Source organism: Emys orbicularis, chromosome 25 (genome assembly GCF_028017835.1).
Source record: "Emys orbicularis isolate rEmyOrb1 chromosome 25, rEmyOrb1.hap1, whole genome shotgun sequence".
In the NCBI taxonomy this organism is placed as follows: Eukaryota; Metazoa; Chordata; order Testudines; family Emydidae; genus Emys; species Emys orbicularis.
The window spans coordinates 2,296,789-2,314,071 of record NC_088707.1 but is presented as its reverse complement, the minus strand read 5'-3'; the positions used below and the strand labels follow the sequence as shown (position 1 = coordinate 2,314,071).

Below are 17,283 nucleotides of genomic sequence, written 5' to 3'. Positions count from 1 at the left end.
TGCAGCCACGTCCAGCCAGTGACACGTACAGGCACCGGAACCAGCCAAGCCAGCTGGCCCAGCAGCAGCCACCGGCAAACAGCAGCAGCTGAGGTGGCTGGAGGAGCTGAAAATATTTCTGCAGAAAAACTAGGTGGCCAGGGGAAATGTGAGGCTTAATAAATTCCTCGATTCTAAAGCCAGAAGGGACCCCTGTGACTTCCCATGTAACACAGGCCCTGGGACTGCCCTGACTTCATTCCTGTTCCCAGGAGAGCAGAGCAGCTAGACAAACAGCCAATCTGGATTTCAAAATGGCCAGTGAGGGAGAATCCCCCTCCCCCCCCTTGGGATACTGCTCCCGGGGTTACTGACCCTCCCTGTTCAAAGTCTCCACCTGGTTTCCTGACAGAATTTCTTTGGCTTCAGCTCCCAGCCACTGGCTCAGGTGACCTTCGTCTGCTAGACTGAAGAGCCCACTCTCAAATCTCTGTTCCCCGCAGGCACCCATGGGCTGTGGTCAACCCGCCCCTTCATCTGCTCTTTGTTAAACTAACAGACTGAGCTCCTGGAGTCGCTACTAAGCACGTTGTTCAGCCCTTTGATTATTCTCATGGCTTGTCTCTGACCCTTCGCCAGTTTGTCAACATCCTCCTTGAACTGGAGCGGAGCTCGACCTGCCCTCCCTGGGGTTTATCAGCAATAATTCCCTGGGACTGCAAATGGCTTCAAACTGCATTGCACAAGCACTTGGCTAGTTCAGCTAAAGCTACATGTAAACCAGTCCCCCCGCCCCCTTCCTACAATACGTGACGAGTTTCAAGGGGCTTGGAATGGGAGTGTTCCTTTGACTTCTTTTTCCTCCATTACATGTTTGCAGAGTACTGGGCTGGGCGTGTGTACTGCAGTAACCCCTACATGCCTCAACTGGGGATCAGGCCCCCCTGCGCTAGGTGCTGTACGCAGACATAACAAAAATACGGTTCCTGCCTCTGAAGAGCCTGCAACCTAAGGGCTTGTCTACATTCAAAATGCTACAGCAGCACAGCTGCACCAGTGTCAGTGTATCTGTAGTTCTCCGGTCGGCGTAGGTAATCCACCTCCGGAGTGGCAGTAGCTAGGATGACAGAAGAATTCTTCTGTTATCCTAGCACGGTCTCCACAGGGATTTAGGCTGGCTTAAGTGCACCATTCAGGGAGGTGGATTTTTCACAGCTCTGAGCGACATAGTTATGCCGACCTAATTTTCTAGTGTGTCGACCAGGCCTAAGTGTGTGATGAGGGTTCACAGGGAGATACAACAGCAGGTGGTGGAGCAAAGGGAAGTGTATGGTGTCCCTAACCTCTGTTTGCCAGAAGCTGGGAATGAGCAACAGGGGATGGATCACTTGGTGATTCCCTGTTCTGTTCATTCCCTCTGGGGCACCTGGCACTGGCCACTGTCAGAAGACAGGATACTGGGCCGGATGGACCCTTGGTCTGACCCAGTCTGTCCGCTCTTATGATCTAAGCATGAGACTGTAATGAACAGCATGATACACAGCAGTCACAGCTCACCAGCTGCGTTGTGTGGGCATCTCAGCATCATGTTGCAGACGAGTGCTGCCGGACTGCGCATGCTAGTCTGTTATTGTAGGGTTGTTGTGGGATGCTGGGCTGTGAATGCGGGATTGTTTCCAGTGCTTCTCGATAAGCAGATGGAAAGTTCCTCTTTGGAGATCTCTTCTACACCCCACTCCTAGAGAGCCGTGTCTCTGTTCTTTCTAACAGGAACTTTGCAGATAAAGTCAGTCTTCCTACCCTGTTGAGGAGTTTGTTTCCTTGCTAGCTGGTGCCCTGTAGTGTCCATTTGTATCATTCACAGCTCATAAATAACATCTCTCTGGCTATGGTATCCCCAGTCCAATTCACCACGTCCTTGATGTGTCTAAGCCAAAAGCAGGTGTTACTGGTTACACATTGCTGTGGGCCTGGGCTATCACGAATGGTGCCCTTAAAACAACGCTGTCAGGCTCCACATCGCCAAGTTCCCAAGCACAGAGCTTTTCAACCACTTAGGCCTGCATGCAGATAGAGGTGGTAATTTGCCAAGTATTATGTGTAAACGGATCCTGCACCAATTTAATTCAGTTTTGAATCCACATGCATCTGATACAGAAGTTTGGATGGCAGAATTGATCTCGCAAGGGAGATCAACGGTGCCACCTTGTGGACACTGCCGGACAAATACTTTCCACCGAAGAATGTCTGTTCTTACAGATATCACAACAGATTCCAGGTTAACTGGTTAAGGAACTCCTCGAGGTCACTAAGTTGCACAAAGCAAAGGGTCACACAAGTGAGACAGAAACTTTCCCTGCAGGGTGTGTGGGGAGGGCATTTCCCATCTGGCTTGGCAGAAAATAAATACATTTCTCACCTTTATGGTTGCGAAGTAACCTGTGCCCTGACGCCAGCAGTACGAGAGAGGTGGGCAGTGCCTGTGATCACCGCAGTGGCCTGTGACCCAGGGCTGGCTGGAAAACTCACGTTGAAAAAAGGGGGCAATATTTCAACTAAAATGTTCACGTTGCCGTTTTCCAGCCAGCTGTAGGGGTAGCTCTGAACCGCGACGCGCTCTCTGAGTCTGCCTCGCTCTTCGTTTTACCACTCAAAAGGTCTTTATTGGAACAGCTGGGAGGAGTCAATTGGCTCCTTTTCCCCAAATCTCTATGAATACAGTCTAGTGACTTCCGGGATGGCTTGACAAAGGTTGGGACAAGGGATCAGTCCATGCGGTCAGCCAGTGGACTGGAGCTACAGGTGGTAGATTGCTCTGTTGAAGTTCTTAGTGTCTAGACCGCTCTGATGGGCGCCATAGAGACAGGAACCAAGAAAATCCATTTGCTATAGGAAGTGACTGTGGTCATTCTAGAGGTGGTGCTTTTCCATGGGAGTCACTACAGCAGTGCTGCTGGAGGTAAGCTTAAGATGGGATGTAAAACTCAGGCCCTGATCAATTATGGTCATTAAAAGCTTTGATTCCATGGCACCTTTCACAAGAGTTGGAGTGTTGGACGTTCCCCAACTTTGGTAATTACAACCCTGCCAGCCTAAATTCCCCCTGTAGCTTCAGTGGTTCTTCCCTTTCCATCTTAAACACCATTGGGCAGTTTTGCTATCACAGTGCAGGGGCCACCTCAGAAGTGGATGACCCCACTGTTCACACGATGTAAAGTATTTGGGGACCTGTCTAGCTGAGAGACACTATACACATGTATAATTATGTCTTTATCATCTAGAGACTGCGGAAGGGATGCTGCCAGATATGATATCTGGGAAGGGAAAGTATGAACAGAAAAGCAGGCACATTATCCTAGACAAAAGCACCATCTGTTTATTCCGGATGCTGGTACAGCAAATTCACATTTCAGAAAAAAACAGAGCAGGATCTCCCATGAAGCCATCCCACAGAAACAAACCAAGAGGACAGATGCCTTAGAAATACCAGGCACGGACAATTAAATGCACTGAGGTGTGCCCACCTCTCTGCATGGTAAAACCAATAGTTAGCTTTTAATCCATTTAGCTGTGGAGCACCTCTAGGCTGGACATGTGTCGACGCTAGTTGGAGAAGTGGGTCAGACTAGATGACCACAATGGTCTCTTTTGACCTTCAAATCTATGATTCTATGATTTATAAAAATGAATAGAACTACCAAGGATGATGCAATCCCTAAATAACGTCATTGCTCACAGGTGCCACAAGGCGGCAGCACAGCCACTGACTCCAGTAGCAATTCTCAGTGAATTCCTACCAGAGTAAAACAGCAACATCAGGAAAGCTGAGGGCTCCAGAGATGTGTGAGGGACTGATGAACTGCAGGTTCAGCAAACCTCAGTGCAATACATACAATGCAATAGCCCCAAATGGCTCCAGGAGCGCTGGGCGGCGGTGGGGTGTCAGTCCGTTTCCTCCAATGTAACTGCTCCCCAGAGGCAGGGGGGTTATTTCTGTGGATCTGTATGGTTTTTGTTTCTATTACTTGATTTTAATTGTTAGTGTATTTTTAAAAAAATAAAACACCAGGAGCTGGATGTGAAGTTCAGTTGCAAAGAAGAATAACCCACAATTAAACTCCATCCAGTTTTACTCCAAATGGTGGCTGCACAGTGGGGAGACACTTCCCAACCAGGCTGGGAATGGGGGTTTTGGCTACCACGGGACAACGGGAAAGCTATACATTGTCTTTTGATAACTGAAGCTAGTACAGACTGCTGAGATCCAGCCTCTTAGCCCCTGGATTAGAAGGACCTGGAAACAGGATTAGGTGCTTCTATTTTTGAATTGCGTTCAGCAACAACAGGCCCATCCACACAAGGTTTGGGGAAAGGACTTGATCTGAGACAACTAATTCCTGCTGACAAGTGATCGGGGCTTAGCAGATTCTTACGAGCCCAAGGTGATAGATTCACCCCAACAGCCCTTCTGTCACTTCCAAGGGCCACAGACAGAGGGTGGTGGATTAATTGATGGAATGACCAACCAGCATAAGCCTCTGCTGGTCATAAAATCCCGCCCAATGAGTTGTTTTCAGCAATGCCACACTGCAGTTTGGAGGGCAGTAGAGTCTGTTTACGCTGACTGTAATTACAGTTTATAAGGAGCTGCTTCTGGTGTCACAGCTTGAGCAGACTGGATGCTGGGTAAGATGTGTTGTTCAGGGTGTCATGAGTCACTGGCAGAGCTCAGAAAGCTGCTGCTTTGCGATATTTCAACGGCGCATGTATGTAGCAATCAATTCACCCACCACTCACACAGCTACCTCTGGAGTGGAATGTGCCAGCAATGCTACCCCACAGTTTAGGACAGGAAGTGGAGAGATTTACAGTAGAAACTCAAGTTACGAACGCCTCGGGAATGGAGGTTGTTCGTAACTCTGAAATATTCGTAACTCTGAACCAAACGTTATGGCTGTTCTTTCAAATGTTTACAGTTGAACATTGACTTAATTCAGCTTTGAAACTTTACAATGCAGAAGAAAAATGCTTCTTTTGACCATCTTAATTTAAATGAAACAAGCACAGAAACAGTTTCCTTACCTTGTCAAATCTTCCTTTTTAAAACTTTCCCTGTATTTTTTAGTAGTTTACATTTAACACAGGACTGTCCTGTATATATTTTTTTGTCTCTGCTGCTGCCTGAGTCTGTGCTTCCAGCTCCAATTAAAATGTGTGGGTGACTGGTCAGTTCATAACTCTGGTGTTTGTAACTCTGAGGTTCTACTGTAGGCAGTTGAAATGCCAGGGGGAATTTCAGTTGGTCAAAATACGATTGCCTGAAATGGAATTTAGTAAGAACAGGGCTAATGCTATATGTTTAATGAGCATTCCCCTTTTGGGGCCGGGTTAGCTGAAAGACAGCAGCGAAGTGCCCCCAGCACCACCCTATGACACTCTGGTCAATCCTGGCTCAAAGGGAATCAGTGACATCTCGTCCTGCAGCAGCTTGGGGTACCCTAAAGATCTAACTAGAGACCCAGCAGTGCTTTGCTTGCGATCTGACAAGCTCGAGATGGTATTAATGACCAACACCGAGGCTGCTGGACCCCATAGGTGCTTTTAAGAGTGACAAGATCAACTGTTGTTACTGTAAAAAGCAACAGAGGGTCCTGTGGCACCTTTAAGACTAACAGAAGTATTGGAGCATAAGCTTTCGTGGGTGAATGCCCACTTCGTCAGATGCAAGTTGTTACTGGTTTGTGGCTGTGTTGGAAAGTCAGCCTTGGAAGAGAGCACAAGGAATCAGTCTGCATCTCTGAATCACTATCTACCTGCTGGGTTTCACACTACACCTGTCACCATCGTGGGATCTGAGTAACAAAAGTAAACACTCCAGCCTCTGCTGAAATAAAATCTGTTGGGGATGGAGCTGTAAGCAGTGGAGGCTATGCTGCATCCTACATGTCTTCTGTTCTGTTCCACAAGCCATCTGCCTCTCCTGCTTTCAGCGTCTGTACGCTTCCAAACAGGTTCAGAAGAAAGTTTCCTGCGCTGCAGGAGGGGAGACACAGCTCAGGGGGTCTCCTTGTCAAAGCAGCATTTGGCCACTGCACATTTTTCTGAGAGTTTTAATTGGTTGAGATTCTTGACGCAGGATCATACCTTCCTCTGCGTTTCCTGCAGTGTTGATGTAGCCAGGTAAGTCCCAGGACATTAGAGAAACAAGGTGGGTGAGGTAGTATCGTTTATTGGACCAACGTCTGTTGATGAAAGATATATGCTTTTGAGCTTACAGAGCTCTTCCTCTTTCACAAACAGACGTTGGTCCAATAAACGATATTACCTCACCCACCTTGTCTCTCATCTGCTTTTGGGAGCCTCAAAATTATCAGTGATAACAATAAACAGCTCCCATGAAATCCTGGTTTTACCCAGGACCTTCAGTCCCCTCCAAACCCTCTGCCGGGTGGGTCAGCACGTTTTGCTCGTGCTGCTCTCTGGTGGAGATGGACACGCGGCGCAGCATGTCCCGGGCACACTGGGGGGGCACCACGTGCTTCCAGTGTGGGGCTGTTGTGTCCAGACATGCCAAACCCTCGAAAAAAACACAGAAATGGGGCTCGTTTTTGGCTTAATTGGCTTGTGAGTTGCTTGTTGGCTAGTTTCTGGCTTGTAGCTTGTTGCTTCTTTTGTTTGATCTGCTCCCAGCAAGCAGGGGCAAGGTGGGGGGGGGGAGAGTCAGGGGTGCACAGCGGGCCCACCCCAGTCCCAGACTGCAGGCCGGGGGATCTAGTCACAGAGTGTTGGGGTTCTCAGGGACTGGCTTGTTTTGAAATGGGATTCGCTTGAGTTCTGGCTTATTGTGAAAGTCGGGGGGCTTATTTACCACGTGAAAGTTGGCAACTGTGGTTGTGCCCTTTGGAGTGGAGCTGGGGGGCAGGGCCGGGCAGGGCCGGCTGATCTGAGCTGCCCGGGGCTTGGGGGCAGAACGTGGCTCGGTGCTGGTGGGCTGGGGCAGGGCAAGTCCCCGGGCTGCTGGGGGCGGGGGGCACTAAGAGGGGCGCTGTAGGGCGCCGATTGTGGTTGCCTTTATTCCTGGAGATTTCACCACACGACACAAGCGTTAATTCCTGGCGACTCCAGGCCCCCCCAGGCGGGTTGGCAACCGCAGGTGTGGGGGGGGCATGGCCGGGGGGGCTCAGGGGGGCATTGGGGGGACAAGGGGGTGGGGGAAGGGCTGAGGGGGGAGGACGGAGGGGGTGGGGGAGGGGCAGAGGCGTGTTCGGGGGAGGGGCCGGAGGTCGGCGCTGGGCTCGGGAGGGGGGACAAGGCCCCGGCCCAGCGCTTAGGAATTAGGCCCCGGCTCCCCTCCCCCACCCTGCGGCCCTGTCCCACTGAGGCCACTCCCGTCCCATTGCGCATGCTCCACACCACACGCCCGCGGTCCCCCCCAATGCGCATGCGCCAAGCCCCTTCCCTGGCCCCAGCGCGCACGGGGCTCCCCCTCCGTGCGAGGTGACGTATCCCGCCCCAAGCCAATCGCAGCCCTCGCTTCCCGTGCGCGCTGGCGTCACAAGGGGCGGCTATATAAGCAGGCGGCGCCAGTCCCGCCCCCTTGACACGGTCTCGAGCCGCCACAGCGAGAGCATCACCCTCCTGAGAGAGACCCGCTCGAGCCGCTGCCGCCCTCCCTGCCCGGCCTCCGCCGCCCGCCCGCTCCCGCCGCCGCCTCCACCGAGGGAAGGGAAGCGTATCGTATGTCCGCTATCCAGAACCTCCACTCCTTCGGTGAGCGGCCCGGCCCGGCCGGGGGGGCGCGCGGGGGGGGCCCGGCCCGGGGGGCGCGCGGGGCGGGGCGGTTTAGAGCGGGGGGAGCCTGGCGCCCGGTCCCTGATGCTCGCGGGGGGGCGGGGCAGGGCCGCTCTCGGGCCCCTCCCCTTCTGCGGCGGAGGAACGGGGGGGGCCGCTCCGAGCCCTCCCGGGGGCGGCGCCTCCCAGTGGCGCAGTTACAATTCCCCGGATCGCTGCGTCAGCGGGAGGGGCGGGCCTTGCCGAGACAGACGCGGCCGCCGCCCAATAGCGAGCGCGGTTCCGACGGCGTCGGTTTGTCGGGGGCGGGGCTAGCTGTGGCGCAATTCCCGGGGAAGGGCGGGGCCTGCGCGCGCCGCTCCGGGCGGCTGCGGGGCTCACGCGCGCGCTCTCGCCCCCAGACCCCTTTGCTGATGCAAGTAAGGGTGATGACTTGCTCCCTGGCGGCACTGAGGACTACATCCATATAAGGATCCAGCAGCGCAACGGCCGCAAAACCCTCACCACGGTCCAGGGCATCGCGGATGATTACGATAAAAAGAAACTGGTGAAGGCCTTCAAGAAGGTGGGGGCTGCCGGGGGGGGCGGGTGTTTTACTGGGGGTGGAGGGGGGACTGCCGGGGGGGTTACCGTGCAGTGAGGGGGGCTCCCCGGGGGTGGGGGCGGGTGTTTTACTGGGGGTGGAGGCGGGGCTGCTGGGGGGGGTTACTGTGCAGTGAGGGGGGCTGCCCGGGTGGGGGGGCGGGTGTTTTACTGGGGGTGGAGGCGGGGCTGCTGGGGGGGGTTACTGTGCAGTGAGGGGGGCTGCCCGGGTGGGGGGGCGGGTGTTTTACTGGGGGTGGAGGGGGGGCTGCCTGAGGGGGTTACCGTGCAGTGAGGGGGGCGGGTGTTTTACTGGGGGTGGAGGGCGGGTTACCAGGGGGTGAAGGGGGGGCTGCTGGGGGGGTGAAGCTTGAATGCTTCCAAACTAATGGGGGTCAAAGTGCTTTGAGCTGCCTGTTGGGGGCACCTGAGGATAAATATTGGCCACGGAGCTGCTGTTAAACTGAAGTCTCCAGCCTCTGAGAGGACTAAATACAAACCTTTGATTTAAAAAAAAAAAAAATCCTGAGTGCCAGGAACAGAACCAAGTACATCGAATCCTTCCTGTGTTTCCGTATGGAAAGATGATCTTGTGTGGGGTGTGCCTGGCTTCCTGCATCGTGGGACAGGCTGACACCTGACTGCACTGCATTGTTGGCAAAATGTGGTTTTTCTACTTGTAGAAATTTGCTTGCAATGGTACTGTGATTGAACACCCGGAATATGGAGAAGTGATTCAGCTGCAAGGTGACCAGCGCAAGAACATATGCCAGTTCCTCATCGAGGTATGACCTTCCCTTCTAGAACTGGTGCTCCAGAACTTAGCAGATTGTTTACTGTTCATCACCCTTACTGTAATTTCTTTATAATTGAAGAGATGCCTCCATATGCTGCGGTTTAATGAGCTGTTAGTGTTGGGTCTAGTACTTCCTCATACCGAAAGGTAGAATAAGAATCAGAAGCGGGGGTGGAGAGGTACTCAGTAAATAAATTACCTGCATTTTTCTCAAACTGTGTATTGATGATGATCTTGCTTTTCTGGGGACTTGGCCTAGTTCTTGAAGTTGTAGCTTTGTGTTTCCTTGGTGACGGGAGCTTTGGAAATTTTCCTGTGTCCTACTTAGGCAGTATCTGAATGTCAGAAGTCCACCAGGTTAGTGTTCTGTAAGGCATGGTCATGTCTCCTTTTTTTTTCTTCACAGATTGGTCTGGCTAAAGACGACCAGCTGAAGGTCCATGGGTTTTAAGTGCCTGTGGATCTCTGATGCTTTAAGTGAGAGGACTGCCTTGCGATGAGTAAAATCCCATTCTGTCCCTTGTCATAAGTTTAAAGCCAGCTGGATTGTGTAATGTAACCATCTGAAGTCCGCTGTTTAGTCTGGACTAGTAGTGTAACTCAGCGATGTAATAAACTGGCAAGAGCCATGCTGTCTCGTCTTGCTGTCCCTCATTTAAACCAAGGTAAATCAGGCAGTGTCCAGCCTGAAGCTAAAAATAACCAGAAGTTTGTGTTAAGTCCAGGGACTCAACATGTCTGTCCAGAGACTGTCTGAATCTCTCTTCAGTCCAGCTTCCTTTCCATTTAAATGGACTTTAATACTTGAGGTGCCTGTTGTGGTCCTACATGGCGTGAGGCACCAAACATGAGCTGTGACACTGAATGGGGAAATAGCATCCTGTAGGCAGGGCCTGCTTCTGGAGGTGTCAAGGTCTGGCTGCAAACTGACTGACCAAGAAGAGTAACTGAAGAAATCTGCCTTAGGAGATATCTGGAAGAAGGACTTCTCCAAGGCTGAATGTCTCGACCTCAGGCCAAGTCAGCTGTTGGTATCATTAAACCCAAAGATACGGGAGTAGAGTGCTCAAAGGAAACATTACCTTGGGTTAAACTTTTGACAAGGGATCAATTTTGGATCATTGTAGATAGAGCTGCAGAGCTTACATGTTACTAGTAACTGCTGCCCAATGCCCTGTGAAGCAACAGATTCTTGGTTTCAGTTTTAATGTTGTATGTAATGTATTTAAACCCTTATTTAAATAAAAATGGTTTTCAAAAACATCTGTCTGATGGATTCAATTTCCTGTTTGAGCCAGAGGGGCTCTAGTTGCTGCTGTCTAAATTTGGGGCCATATGTACCGTATGCTAGTCAAGCTAATTGGCTTGCTCTACTGGGGGTGGGAAATGACCTTTGAGAGGTGACTTACCAAAGTCCAGGTGGCTTCCTTTGTTGCATCCGCTCCCATAGTACTCCACAGCCATCAAACAACCTCCCATTTCTAGGACTGGCAGTAACAGACCTTGACACTGCACACAAGGTGGATCTTTAATTGGACCAGCTTCTGTTCACCTTGTATTAGGGGTGACACGGAGTACCTTTCCCAGACCTGAGAGGGGCTCTTTGTAAGTGCAAAACTTTTCACCCACAGAAGTTGATCCAATAAAGGATTGTCTCACTGCCTTGTAGTCCTGAGACCAACAGTTAGAACAACACTGCAAAGTGACCCTAAGTCAGACAGGAGCCTTGAAGCAGTTTCCATACTGAGTAGGGGAGGACATGTCCCTTGACAAGCAAACGAGGGCTCTGCTGTACTGAGCCTCAGCCAGGCTGTTCGGTGATCTTACACTAGTCAGTACAGTGTATGTAGGCCTCTGCAGGCAGGCACCATGGAAATACAGCTGTAGTGTAGCGCATGGTTTTGGACCAATGCATTGAACCAATGATAACTGCAAGCTGCAATATGAGCCTTGCCTTCCTGTTTCTATAGGCTGGTGTTTGTGCACCAACTTTGTGCTGATTTAGCACAAAGCCATTACTTCCTCTTTCCTAATCTGTCAGCCAAAGTGGCGAACAGTGACTCAGCCTGTTGTGTTGGCCTCACTTCCTCATTAGGATAGCGAATCCCACCCCCTGTAAAGAATTGAGGCAGCAGCTTGTTAGGAAGCTTCATTTAAAAGATGTTTACACCCACATGAGTACCATAAAGTGTCATCCTCTTGTACAGGCAGTGCGTTGGGACTTCACACCATTCCTGCTTTAATAATGATCTGGTCCCTCGGCAGCCTGTTTTTTTTAGATAGCGGTCTAGTTACATGGTTCTTCCCGATGGTTAAATAGCATTACAAAATGATCTTCCTCCGCCTTTCCCCTGTGAGCAATTGATAGGCCCCAGCCATTGCTGTGCAAACATCTGGACACCCCTTCCCAGGGAGGTGCTCGGATGGGATTTCTGTGAAAAGTTAGTGAGCCCTGCTGGGGCTACTGCCTCAGCCCATACGGGATTGAGTGGGAATTTCCTCCTACCATCCCCACTGTGTTACCTCAATACTGTAGCTTAAGTCAAAATGTGGCAGCCATGTTTGTAGTGTTGAATTGTTAGTGTGGACAGAGGCCTGAGTTAATAAAGGCTGACCATGTAGTGTGATATGCAGTGTAACTAGCCATGTTGGTCCTTTTCCCAGACCTGAAGAGGAGCTGTGTGGCTTGAAAGCTTCTCACCAACAGAAGTCAGTCCAATAAAAGAAACTTGCCCACCTTTGTTGTAAGCAGCAAAAATCTTGGAGTTGGTTAGTGGTGGCTTGTGGGTGTGTCTAATACAGACATGCTCAGGAGTGCGGCTTGAAGCTTAGCTGGAGCACAATGAGTTTTTATGTAGGGTGAAAGGCTCTTTTGTTGAGTGGAGGAAGAAGTGTTCCAGGGTTAGACATCTGCCAACAGAGTGCAAAAGCTAGAGAGGATTTACCATAATGGATCAGAACCCTGCCAGGCTCCTGGCTCGGCCTGGCATGTGCCTCACACCACTGAGGAGGGATGTAACCTGAAAGGGGAGAGAGAAAGATGGAGGTTGTGTTGGGGGTGGTGCTGAATCAGCTCCACAGGCAGAGATGGGAGCTGTCTGCTTTTTGCCTGACTTTCTTGTTTGTTAAATTACAGCCATGTCTGACTGGCTTCCCTGAAACAACCTTTGATGTCAGACCTATTTTCCCAGTGGAGCGCTCTGCCTGCTTTACAAACCTCTCCAGAGAGCTTGGCTACAGTTACACACAGCAGCAGGGAATCGCTTACAAAAGCAGTGAGCGAGAACAATGACTTTCTGTTCCTAGGGGAATGGTGTGTGCTTGGTCCAGGATTGAAAAAGGGGCAGGAGATGTTCATCATTCAGCAAGGGCTGGGAAGGTCTTCACTCACTCAGCTGCACCTGTGCACAAAATCAGTGTGATGCAATAGCCACCTCTGTGCCCTGTGCTTTAATTGATGGAACAGAAGAAGAATATTCTCATGCTAAAGTGAAGAGAGGTTGGGAGCATCTGAAGTGGCAAGGACTAGTCTTCACCCAGGGTAGCTATGATGCAAATGAGCTTTTATGGAGTAAATTGTTTCTAGAGCATCCCGTCGTGCGACTGAGAGTGGTGACTGCTCAATCCGTACCCTGCAGATGCCTGGCAGCTTTGTTGCTTGTCCTTCCTTGTGAGCTCCCTGCAATGCAGAGCCTAGCAAGCACTGAGAGGCTAAAAGCCTCCTGGAGTCGGGGATAAGGACTCTCAGCCAAGTTTAAGTAACTTTTATGTATTAAAATAGATCTAGGACCATCACCAGCGTTAAGCTGCAGCTGGGAGTGTGGTGGAATGATGAACATAGCCCTGGTTCCCTTCCCCCTGCCACTTCGAGCTCAGTCAGTCAAGTGTAGTCTGAAGAAAAGCTTGGTGTAAGCTCAATGGCTTCTCTCCAATGGAAGTTGGTCCAAGAAAAGAGATGACCTCCCTGGGACTCATGAGGCTGCAACAGTGCGTCTTTTAACCTTCATCCCTCAGTGGCTCTGCCTGGGGCTGGAGGAGGAGACCTGCCTAGGGGAGCTCTTTGTCTCTGTCTGCCAAGTACAAAGGGTGGGAGCCGTTTTCCTGGGGTTGGGAAATGGGATGTTCCACATGGTGAAAACTTGACAGCATAAGTGTGAAATCAGGTGTCCCAGAGACCCAACCTCAAGCCGAGGTGGCCAGGTGAGAGTAATTGTATGGCTGCCAGACATGAACATCAGGCAAATGGCTACCTGTTACTAATAACCCCTTCCAAGGCTAGGGCCCTTGTTAACACTGCTGTCTGATCTATATAGAAGGTCTTTTCACCTTTAGAAATGCAGGTCTTTCATGAGGTGGAGAGGAGTGATTTTAACCTGGGCTGCTTAAAACTCGGGCTCAGATCCTGGCCTTATTTAAGTCACTGGGAGTTTTGCCATTGATCCCCCCTGGACCAGGATTTCAATCTGTTTTAACCACTAGAATTTATGGCAAGGAAAAAAAGTCTTTGTCGGAGATTTGATGGCCTTCAGTTAATGAACATCCCTGCGCTTCCCGAGAGAGTTGCCAGCAAATGAGAGGAGGGCTGACTTCATATTTTAAAGTTAAAGAACCAATCAAGAAGGAAATCTCTTTCCAGGCCTCCCACTAGTCATAACTATACCAGAACGTGCATCAGCCCAATTTTAATTATTTCCAAACAAGCCCCACAACCCCCCTTTGCAGGTTTTAAGAATTTGCTAGCCGTGCTGGCTGAAACGGACTCTGCTCAGGGCTCATAAAAGCCTGTTCTCCTCCTGTGATGCCCTGGCCGCGCTACCTTCAGCTAATGCTGGTGGAACCGGTTACCTGACTTTACATCTTCTGTGCCAGCCTGACACAATGGGATCCTGATTCTGCTGCTGGGCTTCCCTGCTGCAAAAATCAGAGCCGTCAGGGCTTAGCGACATGGGGAAGTTATTCCAGTTCTAGCAGTGTAATGAAACGGGTAGAGAGACACTGGTCTGACTCCCGTGTGGACGCTCTTATTCCTGTATAAGGGGCTTTTTTTTTGGTTTAGTTTGAACCCCTTCCCAAGTAATAATAACAGGAGTACTTGTGGCACCTTAGAGACTAACAAATTTATTAGAGCATAAGCTTTCGTGGGCTACAACATAAAGCTTATGCTCTAATAAATTTGTTAGTCTCTAAGGTGCCACAAGTACTCCTGTTATTTTTGCGGATACAGACTAACACGGCTGCTACTCTGAAACCCTTCCCAAGTGACATTGTTTCCCCTTTAGACAAGGCCTTAGTCATTGGCTGCAGTAGTGCTGTTCGAACACAAGAGGGAGCCACTTGCACACCAGAAGAGAGTAACTGTGGGACTTGATTTTCACGCCCTACGCCTGGGAGAGGGACCCGGCTGGCTGCTTTTGCCACCAAGGGCCTCTGGGAACTCACCAAACAGGGACAGTGCAGGTGGCCAAATATTTACTTACCTGCTGATGAACCAAGGGGAAATAAGCAGCACATGCCCGTGGGCCACTCCTCAGATGCATCCAGTGTCACGGGGACTTTCCAGTGAAAATTGACAGCGTGGGTGACAGCAGCACTTGAGTCAGATCAGCGGAAAGGCTCATTTAGCCCAGATCGGCGGCATTAGGGGCCGATAATTGCAGAACAATTTGTTTGTGTTGCCTGTAGGAAGTGCTCCAGGGAGCAAGGCATCGATTGGGGTGAAGCATTAGCACTTGATACCTTCCCGGCCAGTCAGATCCTGTTTGTCCTGGGAGCCAAACGGGAAAGATTTTGTTTAAAGAATGTTTGCGCTGCTCGGAGCCTGTTTTGAATGTGGCCAACTCCAGATGAGTTGGGGGGCAAGCTGAGAACCTCCCAGAATGCACCTAAGCCCATGGCAGTATCCTTGGCCACTAGCTACCCCGCGATGCCTGAGTTAGCTTGGCACATCAGAGGACTTTCTTCCTGGCCTTAGCTATGGGTCAGCTCATGTCTTAATGCACAGGCAAAGCCAGAGGCGGGGAGCCCAGCTTCAGTTCCCAGGTCTTTGTCTCACCCTGGAAAAGAGGCTTCATCTCCCTGTGCTCTTCTGTGAGGATAATGATCCCGCCCCACCTCAGAGGGGCCGGGTGACGTCTCTCATCTTTCCCCTATATCTTAGCCCGATCCCTTTTCACAGCACCTGGCTCTGGCTGCACCCAGCACAGCAGCTGGATCTGTCTCCAGTCGTTAGTTTAAATGAGCTCCAAATCCAGCTGCCGCTGACACACTCGTTCACACTCCAGGTTACTGTCAAGCCTCGCAAACACCATGGAAATGGGGAAAGTGCTCTGAGAACTGGTAACATACCAGTCCTGGGAGCAGAGCAGAGACGTGCACCAAGACAAATGCCCCATTCAGAATATTGCCTCCCATGTCCTGAGTCTGCCTGGAGCTTTTCTCCCTAATCCCCCCCAATTAACACCCCCCCCCAATCCCAGGTGTCCCAGACAAGTTCCGTCAGCCTCATCCTGGCGTTTTCACTGCCACATGGGACTTGCCGGGGGCTGGGATGTGTGTGCCGGGGCCAGCTAGTCTGGGATCCTGTCTCCAGTAGGGGCTGCTGCCAGAGGCTGGCTCGTCAGAGAGGAAAAGTCTCTACACAGCGTGAGACCTGCTGGGTGAAGTCCTGCTGATGGGATGTGACAGACCCTGGAGGGACGGGAGACCGAGGTTGGAGGGACGGGAGACCGAGGTTGGGGGGCAGATGAGGAGTCAACCGGAGAATGTCAAGAAACAGAGGATCAAGGCAGCAACAGGGAAAAACTCCAGCCACCCAAAGAGTGTGACAGCTCCTCCTCCAGCAGGAGAACGGCCTTGGGTCATACATGGTGGATGCGCTGCCATTGGGACCTGCAGGAGGGATTTGATAGCCGTGCTGCAGCGAGCTTCACAGCAATAATCCCTAGCTCTGAGCAGCCGAGCTCAGGGCGCAGAGCAAAGGCGCTCAGAGTCAGTAGCGTAAGAACGGTCAGACCGATGGGCCACTTAGCCAGTGTCCTGTCTTCTGACAATGGCCAATGCCAGGTGCCCCAGAGGGAATGAACAGAGCAGGGCAACTGGCGAGTGATCCAGGCCCCGTTCAGTCCCATATCCCCGTTTTGCAGAGAGGGGAGACGTGACTCACCCGAGGTCACTGGTAGAGCAGGGAGTAGAACTAGTTCTCCTGGGTCCCCACCCGCTGCCCTACCCTTTAAGGATTGGGGTTGAAGGATGCGTCTCCGCAGGGGACGGGGGAGGAATTCAGGCTAAACAAAGGCTTGTGGCAAAAAACAAAACCCAGCTCTGGTGGCCCACCTGTGGGTGAAATCCTGCCCCGAGTTCAAAGGGGCTTTGCGCTGAGTGGCTCCAGACTTGGCCGAGCGATCGGCCCACTCCCACTCTCCAGCGCAGCTCGGCTTCTCCGTGCGCCCACCAGGCCCGCGCCGAATGAGAGGCAGGCCCAGCTGCTGCCTGAAATCTTGGCCTGGGCCCTGACCCATGGGAGCAGCGAGCGCGCGGCAGACCAGGGTGGCCCAACGGCTCGTGTGGCCAGGGGGATGCTAGAGAGCAGCCGGCTCGCCGGACGCAGGTGAGCCCAGGGCAGCGTTGCCAACGCCAGGCTGTGTCCCTGGTTGTTTCAGGGCAGCCAGGCAGCGAGCGACTCCCCGCCTCCGGTGGCAGGTTCGTCCTGCGTCTCAGCCGGGCGCCCGAACGCCACTGCCGGGTGCCTGGCAGGGCTGGCTTGGGAATGGAGACCTCCCCCCCGTTTCACGCCCAGGCCACTGACTGGGCACAGTGCAGGCCCAGCTGACACCCCGTGGGGCAATCACAGGCCATTTTCTCATGGGGCCGGTGCCCACATCCTACTGGCCCCACTTTCCCCGCAGCCTCAGCAGAGCGGCCGAGGCGTGACGGGGTCCCAGCGGCTGAGCCCCAGAACAGGTGGGAGGAAGGGAGCTGGGGAACGTGACACGCAGCCCGTGCGGTCACACACCTGCGGAGCACGCTGGGTCCCTCCCGCCAGCTGCTCCCTTGGTGATTAAGTGGCTGGGTGGCAGCTGCTGCACTGACCTGCGGGTGTTCTGCGGTTAGTGGGTTCCTGGGAACAGCTCCACGTC

The 17,283-nt window shown here is 52.1% G+C and overlaps 1 protein-coding gene across 1 annotated transcript; it reads left to right on the top strand.

Annotated features, from left to right (window-relative positions):
* Positions 1-7,571: 7,571 nt before the first annotated feature.
* On the top strand, positions 7,572-10,411 carry EIF1 (eukaryotic translation initiation factor 1). The gene is made up of 4 exons (XM_065422492.1): positions 7,572-7,749; positions 8,172-8,335; positions 9,036-9,137; positions 9,555-10,411. The coding sequence occupies exons 1-4, from the start codon at positions 7,719-7,721 to the stop codon at positions 9,597-9,599; spliced, it is 342 nt and encodes a 113-aa protein (XP_065278564.1). The 5' UTR covers positions 7,572-7,718; the 3' UTR covers positions 9,600-10,411.
* The last annotated feature ends 6,872 nt before the right edge of the window (positions 10,412-17,283 follow it).

What these genes read in the sequence shown, in the direction of transcription:
- EIF1 (XM_065422492.1), top strand. Translation starts at nt 7,719, where the DNA reads ATGTCCGCTATCCAGAACCTCCACTCCTTCG. An exon ending in TGGTGAAGGCCTTCAAGAAG is followed by an intron (nt 8,336 to 9,035) that starts GTGGGGGCTGCC and finishes TTCTACTTGTAG; the next exon opens with AAATTTGCTTGCAATGGTAC. An exon ending in TATGCCAGTTCCTCATCGAG is followed by an intron (nt 9,138 to 9,554) that starts GTATGACCTTCC and finishes TTTTCTTCACAG; the next exon opens with ATTGGTCTGGCTAAAGACGA.